At 37.4% G+C, this 20,906-nt stretch overlaps 5 protein-coding genes across 6 annotated transcripts; 1 reads left to right on the top strand and 4 right to left on the bottom strand.

Annotated features, from left to right (window-relative positions):
• Positions 1 to 450: 450 nt before the first annotated feature.
• On the bottom strand, positions 451 to 1,546 carry LOC145897944 (uncharacterized). Its single transcript, XM_082986394.1, has 4 exons — positions 1,477 to 1,546; positions 1,255 to 1,424; positions 1,053 to 1,188; positions 451 to 773 (listed from the first exon to the last, which is right to left on the bottom strand). The coding sequence occupies exons 1-4, from the start codon at positions 1,544 to 1,546 to the stop codon at positions 451 to 453; spliced, it is 699 nt and encodes a 232-aa protein (XP_082842520.1).
• Positions 1,547 to 8,591: 7,045 nt separating this feature from the next.
• LOC145899172 (three-prime repair exonuclease 1-like) lies at positions 8,592 to 9,685 on the bottom strand. Its single transcript, XM_082987899.1, has one exon. The coding sequence runs from the start codon at positions 9,590 to 9,592 to the stop codon at positions 8,906 to 8,908; it is 687 nt and encodes a 228-aa protein (XP_082844025.1). The 5' UTR covers positions 9,593 to 9,685; the 3' UTR covers positions 8,592 to 8,905.
• Positions 9,686 to 12,017: 2,332 nt separating this feature from the next.
• On the top strand, positions 12,018 to 14,009 carry LOC145897501 (uncharacterized). Its single transcript, XM_082985817.1, has 2 exons — positions 12,018 to 13,794; positions 13,857 to 14,009. The coding sequence occupies exons 1-2, from the start codon at positions 12,226 to 12,228 to the stop codon at positions 14,007 to 14,009; spliced, it is 1,722 nt and encodes a 573-aa protein (XP_082841943.1). The 5' UTR covers positions 12,018 to 12,225.
• Positions 13,888 to 15,506, bottom strand: LOC145897502 (ADP-ribosylation factor-related protein 1-like). Its single transcript, XM_082985818.1, has 5 exons — positions 15,343 to 15,506; positions 15,090 to 15,177; positions 14,818 to 14,982; positions 14,479 to 14,650; positions 13,888 to 14,119 (listed from the first exon to the last, which is right to left on the bottom strand). The coding sequence occupies exons 1-5, from the start codon at positions 15,433 to 15,435 to the stop codon at positions 14,032 to 14,034; spliced, it is 606 nt and encodes a 201-aa protein (XP_082841944.1). The 5' UTR covers positions 15,436 to 15,506; the 3' UTR covers positions 13,888 to 14,031.
• Positions 15,507 to 15,939: 433 nt separating this feature from the next.
• On the bottom strand, positions 15,940 to 19,205 carry LOC145898610 (neurotrimin-like). 2 transcript variants are annotated; one of them, XM_082987132.1, is made up of 10 exons: positions 19,082 to 19,205; positions 18,820 to 18,910; positions 18,597 to 18,733; positions 18,414 to 18,521; positions 18,174 to 18,299; positions 17,715 to 17,849; positions 17,078 to 17,207; positions 16,520 to 16,689; positions 16,417 to 16,455; positions 15,940 to 16,356 (listed from the first exon to the last, which is right to left on the bottom strand). In XM_082987132.1, exons 1-10 carry the CDS (start codon positions 19,146 to 19,148, stop codon positions 16,238 to 16,240), a joined length of 1,122 nt encoding a protein of 373 aa, XP_082843258.1. In that variant the 5' UTR covers positions 19,149 to 19,205; the 3' UTR covers positions 15,940 to 16,237. The 2 variants fall into 2 exon arrangements, with proteins under 2 accessions (XP_082843258.1, XP_082843259.1); XM_082987133.1 differs by lacking the exon at positions 19,082 to 19,205 and having other exon boundaries at positions 18,792 to 18,886.
• Between the last annotated feature and the right edge of the window lie 1,701 nt (positions 19,206 to 20,906).

Raw genomic sequence — 20,906 nt, 5'->3', positions numbered from 1 at the left:
AACCACGTGAGTTTAAGATGTTGTCTCGTAAGCAGAAAATGAACAATCAACAATTACAGGATGTGCGAGTGTTTAAGACACGTGAGATCCAAACGGCACAAACTCAACAAGTAACACAGACCAAAAATAAAAGGGAAAAGAAGTAAAAAACATGCCAAGAAAGCAGAACCAGATGTTTTCATTTAAACACGCAAAGATACGGTTAGTATTATGACTTTGTTTGCTTATATCCTGTGGTTATAACCTCACATTTTCGCCTGGTATTGCATATTTTACTTGGTCTGTGCATTTTTACACAAACCTGAACGTTCAGATTAGGGTTTCACGAGAAGATAGCTTTTGTCACAATGATAGCGGATTATAGCGAACATTTGAATGCAGTTATGCAGAGTATAAACTGACAGTTCATCGGGTAACAAAGGAACATACAGGAATCCTACGGAAGCTATATTAATTATCTGGAAAGCAAATCTCACTGACAAAGTTCATTCTGTAGACATGGTTACTCCAACCACCACCTTTTCCATCGTTGCTACAAGTAGTTTGGGATCCATATTTATCGTAAGTTTCCCCGGCGTTTTCGGAACTTGCACACCAACCACCATGTTGCAAAGCAATGACGGTGAAACCTCGTTTGTATGCGGCCTGGACGCACTTGGCGATGGCTTCACTCCGATCCTGATAAGTTCCGTCGAGAACAGGATCTTGTCCTTCCAATGTTGGAATCGCCCTGATTGAGGTGTCGTTCCAACAACCAAGATCATCAAGTTGCACTGCCAATGTACCAACATTTAAGCTTGAGTTGTTTAACAACATTTTTGTGCTTTAATTACCGGGCATCATTTTAATAAGACACACACAAAAAAACACAAAATTATTTCTTTCAGTACAGCTTCTTAATCCCTATGTAGAATAATGTTTCAGCAAAGTGTGATTATTCCGTGAATTTTATTGAATGTAAACAGAGAAATGTTCATGTAGAAGTAATTATTACTAAACTTAGACATGTATTAAGCACAGGTAAAGTTTTTCTGTCACATACGCTTTGACACCTTCAGCTGTTTGGATTAATTTGTAAACGTTGTTCACGTTGGGTCCTCCTTTTCCATCGGCTGGGCATGCATTGGATTCTTTGTACATTGCATACGAAACATGAGACTTACAAAAGGTTGAACACTTTCCTCCATCCTGCGAAATGTTGTAAAATGCCAGTTTTAGGTGTAAAAAATCTGAACCATATATGGCCGAGTATACCTTTATGGCAAAAACGCTGTGGCGTAATTGAGCGGAAACTCGAGCACATTTACTGATTGCCAATTCTCTGTCCATGTAGTTATCGTTGCCTAGCAACGTATTTCCTTCGGCACTTGCAGGTGCGTTTATCGCGTGATGATCGGACCAACAACCAAGGCTTTCGTAGACAGCTGCAGTAAAATTATGCGTAACAACTTGAGCACAAGAAACTAAGTTACTTACCAGGATAATATGAAACCTGTCCGGTAACGTAGCATAAACTAGTCATTAGGACAAGATTTGCCACCAACATTTTCGGATAAAATTGTGCAGCGAATTCCGACTGTTGAAGCCTCCTTGTGTACGATCGTCACGTCTACACGCAAATGCGCCGTGTGTCTATGTGACTCATGTAACAGAGGTCCTGTGTAATTACATATGTGTGTCAGCTGAAGGTAATTTAGTGACCCGTTACAGAAGTAGAGTTTGAATACGGGTGATTTTGTCAAATGTTATTGAGAATGATGGGTTTCTGATGACATTGTTATGCTCACCCTCTGCAAACATCACCAACCGCATTGTGACACATCCTACGTAACTGTGTGATTACAAAATGCATGTTTTGATCACTGAAACTACGAGTATTGGGTTGTACTTAATTGTAGCATCTGTTAACGTATATATGCAATTTTTTAACTGCAGCCTGCAACCACCGGCGTATTATGCCTATACATTATAATAACGACACCTGCGATATGCTTTCTACACTTCTGTTTGGATGATTGAAAAGTAACTTTTTTGCAGTATTTCGGTATCGCTTTGTAAAACAATCCATTGCGAAATCAAATTATAACAGTGTTGGATTTCCAAGTTGGCTAAAAAAAGTCCGAAGGTAATTTTAATTACAAAAATATTCAACATTATCAAACAAATTGTATGTCATAATACGTTGAAGCAACTTTTGTCCCTGCATTTGTGTTTTGTACCAAAGAGCAAGTTGTAAAAAAAAAATAGCTGACTACAACCATGTATTGCGTTTTAAATGCAAATTATAAATTAAACAGATTTGCAATATTTGTTACTTCTAGATGAGCAAAAGGAGCTAGGTCACTTCCACCTGTGATACCATTTTGCACGTTTAATTAGGCATCAACATTTGAAAACATTTATTTGATTTGTGCACAAAGAAAAATGGTTAATCAAAATTTCTGGTTATTTACAACTGGCAGCTGCTATATTGTTGTGCAGTCGAGTAAAATTATAACCTCAAAAGTAATGAAAATTAAACATGCATACCTGTATTTGCAATCTAGGTATAGGCCTAAACTAAAATCATGAAAAGTTATGTAAATCAATAGATGGGGACAACTGATACACGTATTTTCACACATTTTGTTCATTGGGATGAGACAGGTCATAGTAAATTTATCCTGGAAAGTAAGCCTCACTGACAAACTTCATTCTGTAGACATGATTGCCCCAAGGACCACCTTCTCCATCGTTTTCACAGGTAGTATGGGATCCATACTTCTCGTAAGTTTCCCCGGCATTTTTGGAGCTTGCACACCAACCACCGTCTTGCAAAGCAATGACGATGAAACCTCGTTTGTATGCGGCCTGGACACACTTGGCGATGGCCTCACTCCGTTCCCAATAATTACCGTCGAGAACAGGATCTTGTCCTTCCAATGTTGGAATCGCCCTGTTTGAAGAGTCCTTCCAACATCCAAGATCATCAAGTTGCACTGCCAATGCACCAAATGTTAAGCTTAAGTTGTTTGTATTTTAATTGCCGGGCATCATTGAATAAGGCATCAAAAAACGACAAAATTACTTTTTTTAGTATAGCTACTAAATCCCTATGTACAATATTGTTTTTCTGCAACTCTGTGTTTTATTAGCCTGGGCTAATTCGAGTGAATTTTCTGGAATATAGACAGAGAAATGCGCATGTACATGTAATTTTTAGTAAACCATGACATGCATTAAGCACAGGTAAAGTTTTTCTGTTTTTCTTAAACACCTTCAGCTGTTTGGATCAGTTTGTAAACGTTGTTCACGTGATGTCCTCCTTTTCCATTGGCTGGGCAGATATTGGATTCTTTGAACATTGCATACGGAACACGAGGTTTACAAAAGGTTGAACATTTCCCACCATCCTGGAAAATTTTTATAAAATTCAAGTTTTAGGTGTAAACATTCCAAATCATACCTGTATGGCGAAAATGCTGTGACGTAATTGAGCGGAAACTCGAGCACATTTGCTGATTGCCAACTCTCTGTCCTTGTAGTTATCGTTGCCTAGCAACGTATTTCCTTCAGCACTTGCAGGTGCGTTTATCGAGTGTGGATCGGACCAACAACCAAGGCTTACGTAAAAAGCTGTAGTGAAATTAAGCAAAATGTAAACAGAGAATGTTTTTTTGATATCTATGTCGACTACTTTTTTGCTCCGTCATCAAAATAAATATATCTGATTGCAATTCATCTTCCTTCAGAAAAACATCTGCAAAATTTTATTTCGACAAAAACTTGCTGTAGCAAGCAAAAATTGAATACAACGTAGTTATCCGATTTTATTTTTCTATAAATTTGAGAGAAAACTGATATTAGATTAAAGAAGTCTAATCTTATTACTTGATACCTACCAGGATAATACATGACTTGTCCCGAAACAAAACACACAGTAGCCATCAATACATCAATCTTCATTAACATGTTTGCTGATATTGAACACGCCAAACAGCCAGTTTGAATAATGCTTGTTTACCATCAGTAGGCGCAAGCGGAATTGCGTTACGTCTATGTGACGCATCTCCAACATGCGTGCTGAGTGAGGACATGTGTCAATTTGAGGTGAAACTGTACTCATTCTCGTTTCGTTTAAATCAGTATGACGTTTGTTCAAGTTAAAACGTGGACATTATTTGATATGTCGCTAATTCCAAATATTTGGAAGGGCATTTTACCCGCAGACACAAATTGTAATTTGAGGTCAACATACTAAAATCCATCTACGGTTTTTACGGTAAACACCGAATAATATAATGTTATACAAGTATAACAAAAGAGCATCTCTGTTCATCAATGCTACTTGCTGTCCATTCCAAAAATATTGCAGGTGACACTGTCCATAAAAAGAATATATTACAAAATAATCAGCCCAACTAGATTTAACATAGCAGGTGACATTTTCTACATGTGTTCTTCTCACGACATTTCGTTGAGTAACAAAACCAAACAAGTGAATTTCAAATGTTGTCACACAAGCAGGAAATGAACAGCCGACAATTACAGTATGTGGGAGTGCTTGAAGACACGTGAGGGCCAAACGGCACAAACTCCGCCGACAGATTGGTATTGTTCAAATATTCACATAAAATGTCGTGGCGTATTTGATTCGTGCGTTGAAAATCCCCTTGCCTCAGTTAACGACGAGATTGGTGAAACTGGAGAATTGTTGTTAATTTTTATTTTGCATTTAGTCACGAACGTTCAGTGTTGATTTATACACAACAGAGCGGACGTATGATATCTTTAGGAAGCTGGCTTAATTATCTGCAAAGTAAGCTTCACTGACAAAGTTCATTCTGTAGACATGGTTGCCCCAAGGACCACCTTCTCCATCGTTTTTACAGGTAGTTTGGGATCCATATTTATCGTAAGTTTCCCCGGCATTTTTGGAGCTTGAACACATTCCACCATCTTGCAAAGCAATGACGGTGAAACCTCGTTTGTATGCGGCCTGGACACACTTGGCGATGGCCTCACTCCGTCGAGAACAGGATCTTGTCCTTCCAATGCTGATGGAATCGCCCTGATTGAGGTGTCTTTCCAACATCCAAGATCATCAAGTTGCACTGCCAATGCACCAACTTTTAAGCTTGAGTTGTTTAACAACAGTTTTGCGCTTTAATTACCGGGCATCATTTTAATAAGACATCAAAAAAACACTTAATTATTTCTTTCAGTAAAGCTTCTTAATCCCTATGTAGAATAATGTTTCAGCAAAGTGTGATAGCCAACGCTTATTTGCGTGAATTTTATTGAATATAAACAGAGAAATGTTCATGTAGAAGTAATTATTACTAAACTTAGACATGTATTAAGCACAGGTAAAGTTTTTCTGTTTTGACACCTTCAGCTGTTTGGATCAGTTTGTAAACGTTGTTCACGTTGGGTCCTCCTTTTCCATCGGCTGGGCATGCATTGGATTCTTTGTACATTTCATACGAAACACGAGGTTTACAAAAGGTTGAACACTTTCCTCCATCCTGCGAAATGTTGTAAAATGCCAGTTTTAGGTGTAAAAAATCTGAACCCTATATGGCCGAGTATACCTTTATGGCAAAAACCCTGTGGTGTAATTGAGCGGAAACTCGAGCACATTTACTGATTGCCAATTCTCTGTCCTTGTAGTTATCGTTGCCTAGCAACGTATTTCCTTCGGCACTTTCAGGTGCGTTTATCGCGTGATGATCGGACCAACAACCAAGGCTTTCGTAGACAGCTGCAGAAAAATTATGCGTAACAACTGGAGCACAAGAAACTAAGTTACTTACCAGGATAATATGAAACCTGTCCGGTAACGTAGCATAAACTAGTCATTAGGACAAGATTTGCCACCAACATTTTCGGATAAAATTGTGCAGCGAATTCCGACTGTTCAGGCCTACTCTGTTTACGATCGTTCCGTCTACACGCAAATGCAATATGTGTCTATGTGATCCATGTAACAGAGGTCCTGTGTAATTAAATATGTGTTTCAGCTGAATGTAATTTAATGACCCGTTTACGGAAGTAGAGTTTGAATACGGGTGATTTCGTCAAATGTTATTGAGAATGATGGGTTTCTGATGACATTGTAATTCTCTCCCTCTGCAAACATCACCAACCGCATTGTGACACATCCTACGTAACTGGGTGATTACAAAATGCATGTTTTGATTACTGAAACTACGAATATTAGGTTACACTTAATTCTAGCATAATTAACGTCACATGGTGCGTGGAATTTTTATCTAAAATATAATAAAGTCACCTGCGAAATGCTATCTAGACTAAAATGATTGACAACTATCTTTTTTTGGAATATTTGTTGGATTTCGAAATTGGCTAAAACGGAGAACGAAATTAATTTTTATTACAAAAATATTCAACATTATCAAACAAATTGTATGTCATAATCCGTTGAAGCAACTTTTGTCCCTGCATTTGTGTTTTTGTGCCAAAGAGCAAGTTGTAAAAAAAAACGAACTGACTACAACGATGTACTGCGTTTTAAATGCAAATTATAAATTAAACAGATTTGCAATATTTGTTACTTCTAGAGGAGCAAAAGGAGCTAGGTCACTTCCACCTGTGATACCAATTTGCACGTTTATTTAGGCAAACATTTATTTGATTTGTGCACATAGAAAAATGGTTAATCAAAATTTCTGGTTATTTACAACTGGCAGCTGCTATACTGTTGTGCAGTCGAGTACAATTATAACCTCAAAAGTAATGAAAATTAAACATGCATACCTGTATTTGCAATCTAAGTATAGGCCTAAATTGAAATCATGAAAAGGTATGTAAATCAATAGATGGGGACAACTGATACACGTATTTTCACACATTTTGTTCATTGGGATGAGACAGGTCATAGTAAATTTATTCTGGAAAGTAAGCCTCACTGACAAAGTTCATTCTGTAGACATGATTGCCCCAAGGACCACCTTCTCCATCGTTTTCACAGGTAGTATGGGATCCATACTTATCGTAAGTTTCCCCGGCATTTTCAGAACTTGCACACCAACCACCGTTTTGCAAAGCAATGACGGTGAAACCTAATTTGTATGCGGCCTGGACACACTTGGCGATGGCTTCACTCCGCTGCTGATAATTACCGTCGAGAACAGGATCTTGTCCTTCCAATGTTGGAATCGCCCTGATTGAGGTGTCTTTCCAACATCCAAGATCATTAAGTTGCACTGCCAATGCACCAAACGCAAATGTTGCAGTTGAGTTGTTGGAAACAATTTTCTTTGCGCTATGACACTATCTTTCCGATAAAATTTTTCACACATCTTTTATACCAAAGTTATGAGGGGGGTTCCATTACATCAGTATTTTAAAAGCCTTTGATAAGCCCTGTGAATTATTCGTTGGAAAAAATGCGCGTGTTGAATTTTTCAATACAAAACCTTATTTCAAACACCTTCAGCTGTTTGGATCAGTTTGTAAACGTTGTTCACGTTGGGTCCTCCTTTTCCATCGGCTGGGCATGCATTAGATTCTTTGTACATTGCATACGGAACACGAGGTTTACAAAAGGTTGAACACTTTCCTCCATCCTGCAAATGATGTCAAACCATAACAGATTTGGGTTTATAGCCATAACGGATCTTACCTACAACCTAAATGTGAATAATTCAGCGGAACTTCAGGTTACCTTTATGGCAAAAACGCTGTGGTGTAACTGAGCGGAAACTCGAGCACATTTACTGATTGCCAATTCTCTGTCCTTGTAGTTATCGTTGCCTAGCAAAGTATTTCCTTCGGCACTTGCAGGTGCGTTTATCGAGTGTGGATCGGACCAACAACCAAGGCTTTCGTAGACAGCTGCAGTAAAATTATGCGTAACAACTGGAGCACAAGAAACTAAGTTACTTACCAGGATAATATGAAACCTGTCCGGTAACGTAGCATAAACTAGTCATTAAGACAAGATTTGCCACCAACATTTTTTGAAAATTGTGCAGCGAATTCCGACTGTTTAGGCCTACACTGTGTACGATCGTTACGTCTACATGCAAATGCGCCGTGTGTTTATGTGACCCATGTAGCACAGGTCCTGTGTAATTACATATGTGTGTCAGCTGAATGTGATTTAATGACCCGTTTACGGAAGTAGAGTTTGAATACGGGTGATTTTGTCAAATGTTGTTGAGAATGATTGGTTTCTGATGACATTGTTATGCTCTCCCTCTGCAAACATCACCAACCGCTTTGTGGCACATTCTATACGTAATTGGGTGATTACCAAAATCATGTTTTGATTACTGAAACTACGAATATTATCAAACAAATTGTACGCATTACACATTATTAAACAAATTGTATGTCATAATCTGTTGAAGCAACCAACTTACGTCGCTACATTTTTGTACCAAAGAACAAGCTGATGTACAAAATAAAAAAACGGAATTGAGTAAAACAATGTATTGCGGTTTAAGTGCACATTACAAATTATACAGATTTACAATATTTGTTGCTTCCAGAGGAACAAAATGAACGAGGGGTGACAAATAAGAACCACAGGACAAACATATGTTCAGTTTATAGACATATATATGTATATATATAATCGGAAAGCACAGTTTTTAATAGCATTCGCTTATTTTGCCAGGTTTTGATATTCTTGCGACCACTGAACAATGCGAATTTGGTTATTGCGCAAAAATTAGTCTGATAGGAAGAGAATTATTTTTTTTACTTCACAAACAACGAAACTGGAAGCGGAAACGCAAGCTAACAACATAATATTAAGAGCAAACTGACTAAATTTTTATAAAATATCAAACGACACGACGCCTAAAACCTTGCCACGAAACATTGAGGACAAATAGTTGTTGGCAGAACGAGGAATAAGCTGATTTTTTCGCAACAAAATAAACATGTTGCAAATTTATTTAACAAACTTTTCTTTTGCCACTAGATCAAGCACGTCATGGTGACACGTGACCACTTTCATCAGAGCTATGACGTCACCTTCGGCGGTCTGCGAATTCAGCCAACCTTCTTCGCCGAAACAACGTTGGTAGATGGCGCGCAATCCCTGATGGCTTTCTTGCATTCCAGGCTTTTTCTTTTTTCTGAATCCAAAAAGAGTGTCACACGACTCTACATTAGAAAGAGACCGCAGTAGATCTGGGAAATGTTGCAAACTCTTGCGCAGGATGTTGAAGCCGAATGACTTCCCACTGTGGGCAAGGAGGCAGAGCGGCCCCTTGTATCTGGTCAGAAACCCACACACGGCCCGGGCAACAGACAAGTTAAAATTCGACTTTTCTTTTTGGACTAACTGGGAACGTGAGAGTTGGGTGCGGTATTCCGCCACAAGGTCTGTTTCCATTTCAGGGTCTACACACAGGTTAAGCTTATCACATTTTGTTGGAATTAATCCTCTTTCACAAGAAAATAGTTCCTGTTTGGAAACTGCCATAAGACATAACTCAGTTATTTTACGATATTTAAAACCCGTTGTTTCCAAATCCAGGAACACAAGCATCTCGTCATGACATTGCTGTTCAAGGTCAACTCTTCCATGAGGTACAGGCATGCTCCCAATCTCGGAAAAGAGTTTCATTTTCATCGTACCCAGGATACCTTGATCAGCATTTCTTTTGTTTGCATTGTGGTTTTCGACCGTTTCGTCGACAATAGGTTCAAATTCGACTTTGCTTCGTTTGGCTGGACTAACCACAGTATCCTGAAAAGGCAATTCCGACTCTGTGTACAGGGTGCTTTCTGCAAATTCAAGGTTCCATTTCTCGACATTGTATTTGATTGAAATTAGCTGGCTAAGTTTCGCTTTCCGAGGCAATAAGCAGACCGGTTGAGCTTGCAGATTTAAAAAACCGACAACTTGTTCAGCGGCGTTTCTGTCGAAAGCATTTGATCGAAAACTCAGCCTCAACTTATCCACTATCCGTGGTTTTGACACGTTTAATTCTTCGACATGTAAGGCTTGTAGATATAATTCGTCCAAAGTTTCTCCTGTGCATTTAACCTTGACAAAAACCAAAGAGTTTGCCCCAAAACTGTCCTCAAATTGTCTTTTAAGGATAACCTGCGTGCTGGCCGACATGATACAGCTTGATTGTGCTGTCGAGCGCAGTGTTGACAGATACAAGAAGAGGTTGTTACGTCACGCGTAGCCAAACACGAGAACCAAGTTACCGGCTTGGGAAATACCCAGGATAAAAACCCTAACTAACGTAAGTAAAGGCGCTTTACGATCCGGTTGTGGGCGTAAAATTTACGAGTGTGTAGAAAAGATTTGAGTTTTACTTTCTGGCGCTTTTCAAAACCCTGCATCGTTGGAATACTTTACTAAGTTATTCTCGTTGTTGTTGGTTTAATCAGTTATTCACGTTTAAGTAGGCATTCTTACGTTAACACGTTCGTTGGACTGCTGCACATAGAAAAATGGTTAATCAAAATTTCTGGTTATATACAATCGGCAGCTGCTACTGTTGTGCATTTAAGTACAATTACAACTTCAAAAGTTATGAAAATTTATCATGCATATCCTGTATTTGTATTCTGAGCATAGGCTTAAATTGAAATCACAAAAATTTATGTAAAGAATCGACTTAAAGGTTCGTTTCGATACAAAAGGAGGTATATCGTGGGCCAATCGATACACGTGTTTTATACATTTCGTTCATTGGGATGAGACAGGTCATAATAAATTTATTCTGGAAAGTAAGTCTCACTGACAAAGTTCATTCTGTAGACATGGTTGCCCCATAGACTACCTTTTCCATCGCTTCTACATGTAGTTTGGGGTCCATACATATCGTAATTTTCCCCGGCATTTTTGGAGCTTGCACACCAACCACCATGTTGCAAAGCAATGACGGCGAAACCTCGTTTGTATGCGGCCTGGACGCACTTGGCGATGGCTTCACTCCGCTGCAAATAAATACCGTCGAGAACAGGATCTTGTCCTTCCAATGTTGGAATTGCTCGTATTTCGGCATCTCTCCAGCATCCAAGATCATTAAGTTGCACTGACAAAGCACCAAATATTGTCCTTGCGCACAAAAGTATTTTGTAAAACGACAGGTCGTAAATACAACGGGACGGCGTTGAAATGCAACTTATAAAGCAAAACGTTTTTGAATATTTTAAAAGATTCTTTTTGTGAATTGTGTATAAGCTGCAGACAGATGGCCACTGTTTCGACCTAAAAGGTCTCATCAGTGCAGCTGGTGTGACTATAAGACGACTCTGCTGACCAAACGGCCAAGCAAAGACTTCCACTTTGTGGTGACTATACAATCAACGTCATCCGTTGGGCACCAAACTAGGTACAACCTTACGGAGAAAACAAGGTGGAAACACTATGGCCAAGCAAAGCTCAACCAATAGTGCCGTCAGGCCCCGTGTCACAATAATCATATGATGAGCAATGTGGAGCCAATAATATGAATTGTGTATAAGCTGCAGACAGATGGCCACTGTTTCGACCTAAAAGGTCTCATCAGTGCAGCTGGAGGGTAGGAGTAGAATAAGTTGTTTGTTTATACTTTCTGGCTGAGCAATTACGAGGGTTACAGTTTCGCAGTCTTTTCCATCTGCTTTACACTTTCCCCCAAAAGATCTTTGAACTAATAACTTACCAGGATAATATGTAAACTGTGAAACAATGCATAAGGCATTCATCAAGACAAGATTTGCAACCAACATTGTTGACGAATGTTGTGCAAACAATAACATGCAGTTCACCAGTAAACGTGTATATGATCGTGTTGTGGTGTAGGCCATAACTGTATGTAGGATATAAATCATAGCTATGAACTGAAAACTGAAAGTATGATGATTCATTTAAAAAAACTAAAACATAACACAAACGGATTGCGGACATTAATTTGTTGCACAAGCTTTTTGTGGGACCGTACATGACTAATACGAACTTTTGGCAAGAGCGACTACTTTGCAAATTCATCATCGCAACATCAGCTGACAAATTCCGGTTATGCTTGACTGGGTTTTTGGGTTAGTAGGATCCAGAGTCGTAGAAATGTTTTCTTTGGACTTTGGTATAGGAACCTTGGTCGTGGTTGGGTGTGTTGTGTTTTCATAAATCGAAGAAATTCGAGTAAATAGTACTTACAATGAAGTAGTATTTTTCGGGTGTCTTTTGTTTGTCCAATAATACCGAAATAATGTAAACACATACACTCATTTACACACCAAGAAACAGAATTGAACTTTCTGATGTCGACCCTATCGGAATCAGATGATGCGGTTTTTCAAATCTCTGACAGCGAAAGCACATGGGAAGATGACAGCAATATTATTCCAAGCAGTTTGTCACAGGAAAATGGTTGTGAGATCGATAAGTCCGGTTTAGAGTCAGAAGATATTTTTTCCACCTCCATAGCTTCGGAGGACTTACAACTCACTCTTGAAGAGTACGTTAACTGTTCAGGTGTTGAAGACCTTGACAAAACTACATATTTACAGACAGACGACTTGGAGCCTGCAGTCTGTAAACAAGTGGGTGATGCAAAGTGTCTGACTGAATTCAGTGAAACTATTGATAATAAACTCCTCCATGAGTTGTCTGCAAGCTTTGCTTCTGGACATTCTAGTACTTTTCAATCTAGCAATAATGCTGTTAATTTTGAAGCATTGATGAAAGCTCAGGGTGCTTTTGAGTTGAGCAACTTACGTACATTTGAAAGCATGATGCCAAACACGAAGCATCAAGTATTTCTGGCTGGGGTGATAAATCGATATCCAGTTAAGGAAGTTTGGCTTAAAAGCCATCGTTGTTGGGTTGCTATGGTTGTAATCCTGCTGACAGATACAAGTGGGTTGGTCCGAAAACTTACTCTGTGGAGGGAAAACTGCAAACTCTCATTTAATATGTGTTTTGGTGACATATTACTTTTAAGTAACATTGCAGTAAAAAAATGTCTTCAAGATGTGGTATTGTGCATGACCAGAGAAAGTGTTCTAATAAACCTGGGACATGCAAAGTCAATGATAAGTCAGGATAAATGTGATGATATACAAGAAGATTTTTTAGTAAACGTAGTTCAAACATCAAAATACTTTATTAAGCATCATCCTGCAAGCTCTTATGGCCTTCTGAAAAATTTTCTATGGATTGAATCTGTGCAGGATTTGGAATCAAAATCCTCACTTGGAATTGAACCTGGACAAATGGTGAATTTAAATGTTTATGTAATGGGGGTAAAAAAGAATAAATGTGCTGAAAAGAGAAGTCCTGTATTGATTTGTGTGTCTACCTCGCTGGAACCACATACATTGCAACCCTTAATATTGCATGGCAGTGCAACAAAATGGGTCACCAACCTAATGCACTTTCACATGTACATGTGGCATTTTACAAATCTAATGTGTTGTGACAGAACTGACACTCCACTGGTGGAATTGCACACAAGTGTTTTTTCAAGTGCAGATTGTTTGTTTGACAGCAAGCCTTGCAAAATACACACAGGTTCATATGTAGAGGCTTCATCATATTACGAGCTTTGTCAATGGGCAGAAAATGATTTAAACAGGCCGGTAGTGTTAAAAGATGTAAATATCTATTCAATAAACAGTTGTGCTGCAGGAAGGCATATAACAACAAGGTCGTCACCAAAAAACAAAGAACAATGGGTCAATAATTTACTTGAAAGACCAGTTAAGTCGATTTGCTTTTTGTACTGCTTTTTTACACAAGATGTACCAAAACTTTTCTTCAAGGTCAGTTGTGACCAAAGTACGATTGAACATTTTCTACTAAATCTTCATCAAAATGATTGTGTCAATGTGAGTTGCTTAATATTCAGTTTATTGTAATATAATTTATTGTGTTGATTTGTTTTATGCAGAATGAGAAACCTGCGATATTGGCACTGAACAACCTTCTTGGAAATGCTCACAATTGCAAAGCAAATGTCGCACTGGGACTAGACAGAAATGAGGTGTCTTTAGGCCCGAGCCTGTCGATAATCTCCTTCGCTGGGCTGCACCAGCCAGTTTAACCCCAATGCATGAAAAGGTACTTCAGGTGATTGCCTTCTGCCGGGGTGGTCTGTATGGATTCCTTTGCACACATTTTACCATCCAATCTATCCCTTCATTCACTCCTTGCCTGAAAGTTGTTTTGTTATAACATTTTACAATGTACTTAGAAGAACAATACAGTGCAATTGTTTAAGCTAATATAAATATGATTTCCTGATGGGTGTTTTATTATAAAATACTATAAAAGCAATACAAATATATATATATGTGTATATATATACGATCCTACAGTACAGGATGATTCTCTGAGGAAATCACCTTTATATTGATAACCTGTACGGTTTTATCGGAGCCCATGCGATTCGCCTACTCATTGTATTGTTCATTTATGTTGTAGCCATCGGCGCAAAATGAAATTATATTATTTTGTGCAATAAATAATGTGCAATTGAAACTCTTAGAATTAAGAATTGGTTGTTTTCTTACCCTGTTAGGGCAGACACAGGTCTAATCATGCAATCACGACTTCCTATTTTTGTTGATGAATCATGAAATATTTTTTTGATATCAAGAACAGTAGAACATCCATCAATATCTTGCTTGTTTGCCAAAATTAGGAGTGGCACAGTGTTCAGATGCTCGTTTTCCAGCATTGTTTCTGCAGCAGTTACAATTGTTAATATACAAACCCCAAAAAACAACTTTCTTAGACTCATACCTATGGTTATTAAAAAGATTCTGCAACACCGAGAAATATACCGACCAAATATACATTATGGAATAAATACAGTTGTTGCGTATGCACATACATAAGTGTGAATTTACCATAAGCTTGCTTTGATTCTTGCAGTCTTTCCTTGTCTGCTGAATCTATGAGGTAAATGACACCATGTGATTCAGCATAATACTTATCCCACAAACTCTGTAATTCTTCTTGGCCACCAAGGTCCCAAAACATCAGCCTTGAGCCTCTGATGTCGATTTTTCCAACTACAAACACAAACAAATGGGCTGCACTTCAAAAAGTCAAAGTTTTAAACAATAATGCCACAAAAAAGTAAATGTTTTAAGTTAAAATTGGGACTTATTGCACTTACTGTTGAGTCCAACTGTGGTTGTGATTTTGCTTAAATTTGTTCCTTTGTAGTTTTTGGAAAATTGTGTTTTCGTCTGTTCCAAAAAGGTCTAAATATTGAATACTCAGAAGTGGTTTGAAAGACACCATATCATGAAATAAAGTCATTTACTAGAATTCATGTAGTAAACAATAATAATATGGTGACAAACATCTGTTTCGTAGGCCTACATTTATGCATCAATGCATGCATGCAGATAATTTGTTTTAAATACCGTTTTTCCAGCGTTGTCCAAACCCAAGATTAAAACACAGTATTCATCCTTCTGGAACGTGTACTTCCAAAGACCACTAAGCAAAGCGTACATTTTGCGGCTAATCAACACATCGTAAAAACAATGAAATTTGCAATCATACAACAACTGCCAACATACGTCACGCATTTAACCGAAGCACTTATGACGTAAAATTAAAAGGATAGAAATTATACTTTATCTAAGGAGCATAGTGGGTTTGTGGTGGTTAATTGACACGTTATTTTTGTTTTTAAATTGCCTGAGTGAAAAAAACGCACGACTTTTTGGAAATAAAATGCAGAAGTTGTTGCAGACCACTCTTGTATTCCTGGTTTTGAAGATCAGACACTTTTCCCTAAACGAAGCTAATTAAACACCCACGATTTGTCTCACCATCACTTTGATCCGGCATTTCTCATATTCGGAAAAACTGCACTTTTAACCTTGCATCTCATTACACCAACTGCCTATTCTATGACATGTTGTACTTGCAAGTAATAGGCTAATAAGTTGTATACTCAGTAAACAACAGGTTCTCATGTGATTTTTGTTCGACAAAAACTAAACGAAGTGTAATTTTGTTGTTTTTCTTATGCAAGGAAACACTAAACAGCAACAAATTTCTACACAGTGTCAAGCATAACTGATCTGGCAGTGAAAAAATAAAAAAATTGAAGAAACACGATTTCACAGAAACAGCACCAAAATGACACTTCTTACAACACTGCAATATGATTTTGAAGACAAAAAGATAGGTAAAGTGAGCACAACAGTGTAAAACAAAGTACGGTTAAGATACAGCAGGTAACACATTTAAAAACAACATACATACACTCAAGAATAATTGTTTGTAGTGCAGATTGAGCATGCTACGCTACATAGCAACTGTAAAGACAGCAATGAACACAGTATGCAAAAGAACCAGATAAACGTTGCAATAAATAAAGTTGGATCCATTTTCACCCCCTTTCTGAAACTTTGACGTTCCAAACACTAAATAAAATGACACTGTCAGTATCACACAGTTAAATTCAAACAATATTAGTTCCTTACCAAGAGTTGGTGGGAGTCTGGTTGGAGGCAGTATTTTCTCTGCATGAAGAAAATACAATGATAAAAATGAGTAACAGATGCAATCCAAGCACAGACAACTTACTGTTGACTATTATTATCTGCTCGCCAGACCCAAGTGCATTACTTGCTCGACATGTCCAATTGCCATAGTCACTGTTCAGCATTTTATCAATGTAAAGTTTTGACTGGACGATATTGCCTTGATTCAACTCCAACATGTTGTATCGACCACTTTTTCTTTCAGTTTCGATCCTTGAAAAAAACAAAGTTGGAATCTACTTGCTTGTGAGTTTTTTTGCACGGACTAAAAATTTGAATCTGGACTGATGGCCATTTCAGTAACAGTTGAAAATTGGTGCACTTTAAACATGGGTGGTCATACACCTTTGAATTACATTTTGAGGGCCCAAACTTGTATTTTTTGGTGTGTGACAATATAAAATTACTATCTGGTACATTAAAAAGAGGGACTCAACCCAAATACAAATGTTTTTAATCTGTGGATAAGTCACTCAGAAACACAAGCAATTAGCAGACCTATTTAACAGGAAAAGAAATCAATACTAATCCCATCCCATAGGAAAGCCTTTCATAACCTAATACAGGTTATTGATCACAGAAAGTCATGATAAATACTTACATTTGACCACTGGGTCCTCGCCATGTAAATATGGGGTTTGGTACTCCAGCTGCGTTACATTCCATTGCTCCTTGTTGGTCTGGTACAACCATGAGCTTATTGATGCCACTTTCCTGAATTTCAGGGGGGTCTAAATATTAAAACAAGATGTTGGCTGACAAACAAAATCAAGCAAACTTCTAAAATAAAGTTTGACGGTTTTAAACCAACTGTCCATATATCTCTCAAACCATGGCATTTGACCCCGAAGTCAGTGGTCGACAACATTACCCTAGCTGCAGGCAAAAGCCTGTCTTTGCTGCTAGGTCTGTGTGGGACGTACTATTTTTCTACAAGCATCTACGTTTCCTTCACTGTTTAATGTTGTTGAACCTTGCAAAATAATTTTCTAATTTTGTAAAGATTGTCTCCATATTTAGCACCACAATAAAATAGCATCTGTCTGGCCATAAAGTTACTACAATTTGAAAAGGCTGTGGGTCAGATAATTTTGCTGTGTAGGTAGAATATGAGTCGCAGATTCCCGACCCCTGTCCTAAGAGGTGGTGAAAAAAATTAGTTATCAATCATCACTAAACTTTTTATGTATGTATATATATACTTGTCGTTTTTTTTGTATTCACAAATTAACACTTACATCTTACAACCAGCTTAATTGACCTGGTCACAGGTGATGAAATTCCATTGTCCGCGGTACATTCATAATTTCCAGCACTTGCACGTGTGACTTTGCCCAACGGAAGAAACTCGGTTGTGGCTCTGTAGCCATCAGCTGCAATGCATATTTAAAATTTGTATGGCATAACTTAAACAAAATTATGCTGTATTTATACATTGTAAATAATATTAGCCCAGGGGCCTTTGGTTTTTGATCCAGTTTTGATTTACTAATCACATTGGATAATATTAGCCCACATTTAAAATATAGTTAATACTAACACTTCATACCAGTAGGTGTGGGTATGATTTGGGAACAAAATGTTTTAGCAAGCATCACTTCGGAACACTTTTAGCTATGTAAACTTGACACTTTATGGTACAGCTTACTGAAAACAAGTAGACATACACAATGCTCAGATGCACGCAAAGTACCAACCTGAGGGTATAATATGTCTCCAATAGATCTTGGGCTTTGGTTTTCCCTCTGCCAAACATTGAAGCCTAACAAGACTTCCTTCATCAACAGTACGGTCCTTGCTAACTTTTACTATCCTTGGGCGTACTATGAGGCAAAAAAAATTCTGTTACTTTTGATACTAAGGTATCATATTTTTTGCAATCAAATACTGTGGTATTTATGGCTGGGCTTGGTATACCAGAGCTGGTTGGTACTTACTATTTACTGTAAGATACATGCTTGAAGTTTTGGCCACATCCTTATACAATGTGCATGTGTAAAGACCCTCATTCTTTGCTGTTACCTTTTCAATTCCGATTGTAAATTCTGTAAAAAAAGATATTTAATACTGAAAAATAAATCATACTCTGATTATAATCATGACAAAGAAGGCAACTTTACCTCTTTCATTGTCCACCATTAAGCTTATTTGTGGGTTTTGTAACAATTTTACTTCATTGGCATAAATCACAACAGGTGACCGCGAGTTATAAGAATGGGACCATGACCGAGACAATCCACCCTTGTCAAACTCACACCTGAAAACAGAAAGCAGATGGGTTAAACATATTTAAAAACATTATTTGACTTATTTACAATATTCTGGATATGTTGCCATGCATACCTCAAGAGCACATCCTGGCCAGTAGTGACTGTGATATTTTTCATGCTCTTTATGGAGAATGATGAACACTTCCCAGTGGCGATGGCGATAACTAAAATATCACAACAAACTTAAATACGTCTAATTACAAAATAAAGGATATCGCCAAAAGTTGCAGCTAATGTAAAACATTAATAAACCAGTTTTTTTACCTGCGAAAGTTCAACGTCAAAGTGAATTAAGTAAATAAGCAGTTACTATCGGGAACACAAGGGGTACTTACGTAATAAAACAAACCGAGTAACTTTGCACCAGCAGCACATGAATCCTTTGAAATTATTACAGTTCATCTTGACTATTTCGACCTGGCAGTGAGTCAAATCCAAACCATCAAATGATTTTCTAACGCTGTACAAATACAACATGCGTCAAACACTTTCGACTTCCCTCGGGAATTCGAGGTATGGATTAACAAATCGTTAAGTTGTATTGGCCGAAAAATAAATTACAATTAGTTTCCTGTAACGTATAGATAAGAAGTAGCAAAAGTCAACAACTTGACTTCTTTTCGATTTGCAACAAAACAAAGCTCAATAACATGAGCAGCCAACCATGTCGACGTGCAATTAAGCGTAAAATCATAGTATACTCTTATGGTAGTGCAACCATTGTCTCCGTCACGCATGACTTCCAGGAGATCAAATGCGACTTTTTGCATACGAAGAGATAGGAAACTCGCATATAAATTGGAATTACTTAAAACGTGGGTAGAATTTCGAGCTGAATTTTTAGTATGTTAAAGTTAGTTCTATATTGATTCCATTAACTAAAAATATTAAATATTTCCTACCCTTCTTTCCGAGGTACGGTGATGTTTTGTTGATTAGTTTTTTGGACATCATGTGTGAATGGAAGTTTTAAAGTGTAAGTGTACCACCTTACGTAATATTTGGTTTAAGTATGTATCAACGTACCTGTGTTGACGTAATAAATCTAGTGACGTAATCATGACGTCATTTTACAGGCAGAAATATGGTTATAAGGTATCCTATAGTGTAAAAATGCGTTTTTTTAGCTATTGTGATTTTCATGCAAGATTCAATTCCTAACTACAAGCAATTATGCAAACAATATAGATCATCAGATGACCAAAGGTCGAAATGCTTTGGGGCTGCTTGCTCTGAAATAATGTTTGTGAAACTGGTGAAGCCTGTCACAGACAAAAATATTTTGAAAAACTTGAAGAATACACATACAATTTTTTGTAATATGATATGTTTCATAATCACCTACAGTTTTTTTATGTGAGTTAGCTTGTTGTGTAGATGTAATCTTGTGTGTATTTGCCATACATAAACATACTTATAAATTCTTTTAGGTTGTTGTTTACAAAATTCACAGTGTGGGGAAACAAAACTAGATAAAAAAATAAGCAATACATAATGTGCCTGTTAACTTAGATTCAAAAATGTCTTTTTCAAAGAAGCTTTGGGTTTCATGTTGTTGAAATATATTCTGATGCTAGCATGAAATGAGTATTTCCTTTGCAATTGTACATAAACAAAGTATCCTGTTTACTTTTTGTGTGGTGATTGGTTTTACTAGACAGGAGTTAGTCATACATTTTGATTTATAATTTATTATCATACACCATACAACTTACAATAATTTTAATATATGAACACATTAAATGTTTTCATCAGAGACAGAATTCAAATGATATAAATTTCTGGAGGTTGGTACAAAAATCTTGTTTCTTCATCTGAGAATCCTGTAGATTGTCTGAATTTTTTTTACTTCTGTCTTGTTCTGGCAAAATAGGATGTGATAATTTGGACATACAAATTTAGTCAAGGAAGACAGATTAAGTAGAGTTTTACTTTAAACTGCAACATGCGAACTTGTGACATAATACCACAATCTACTAATTTTGTTTGGTCACTTAATTAGTTTTTGATACATATTCACACATCAAATGATCAAACCCTATTAAAATATTACATCAAGATGTAAGATACATGCAAAAATAGATTAGCAGCACATTTATAAATATCTGAAGACCCAGAATAACTTCAAAATATAGTCTACTTATGGCAGACTACGTTATT

This window comes from Ascidia mentula, chromosome 4 (assembly GCF_947561715.1).
Source record: "Ascidia mentula chromosome 4, kaAscMent1.1, whole genome shotgun sequence".
Taxonomy (NCBI): domain Eukaryota; kingdom Metazoa; phylum Chordata; class Ascidiacea; order Phlebobranchia; family Ascidiidae; genus Ascidia; species Ascidia mentula.
The sequence above is the reverse complement of the archived record's forward strand: the minus strand, read 5'-3'. Positions and strand labels throughout refer to the sequence as shown.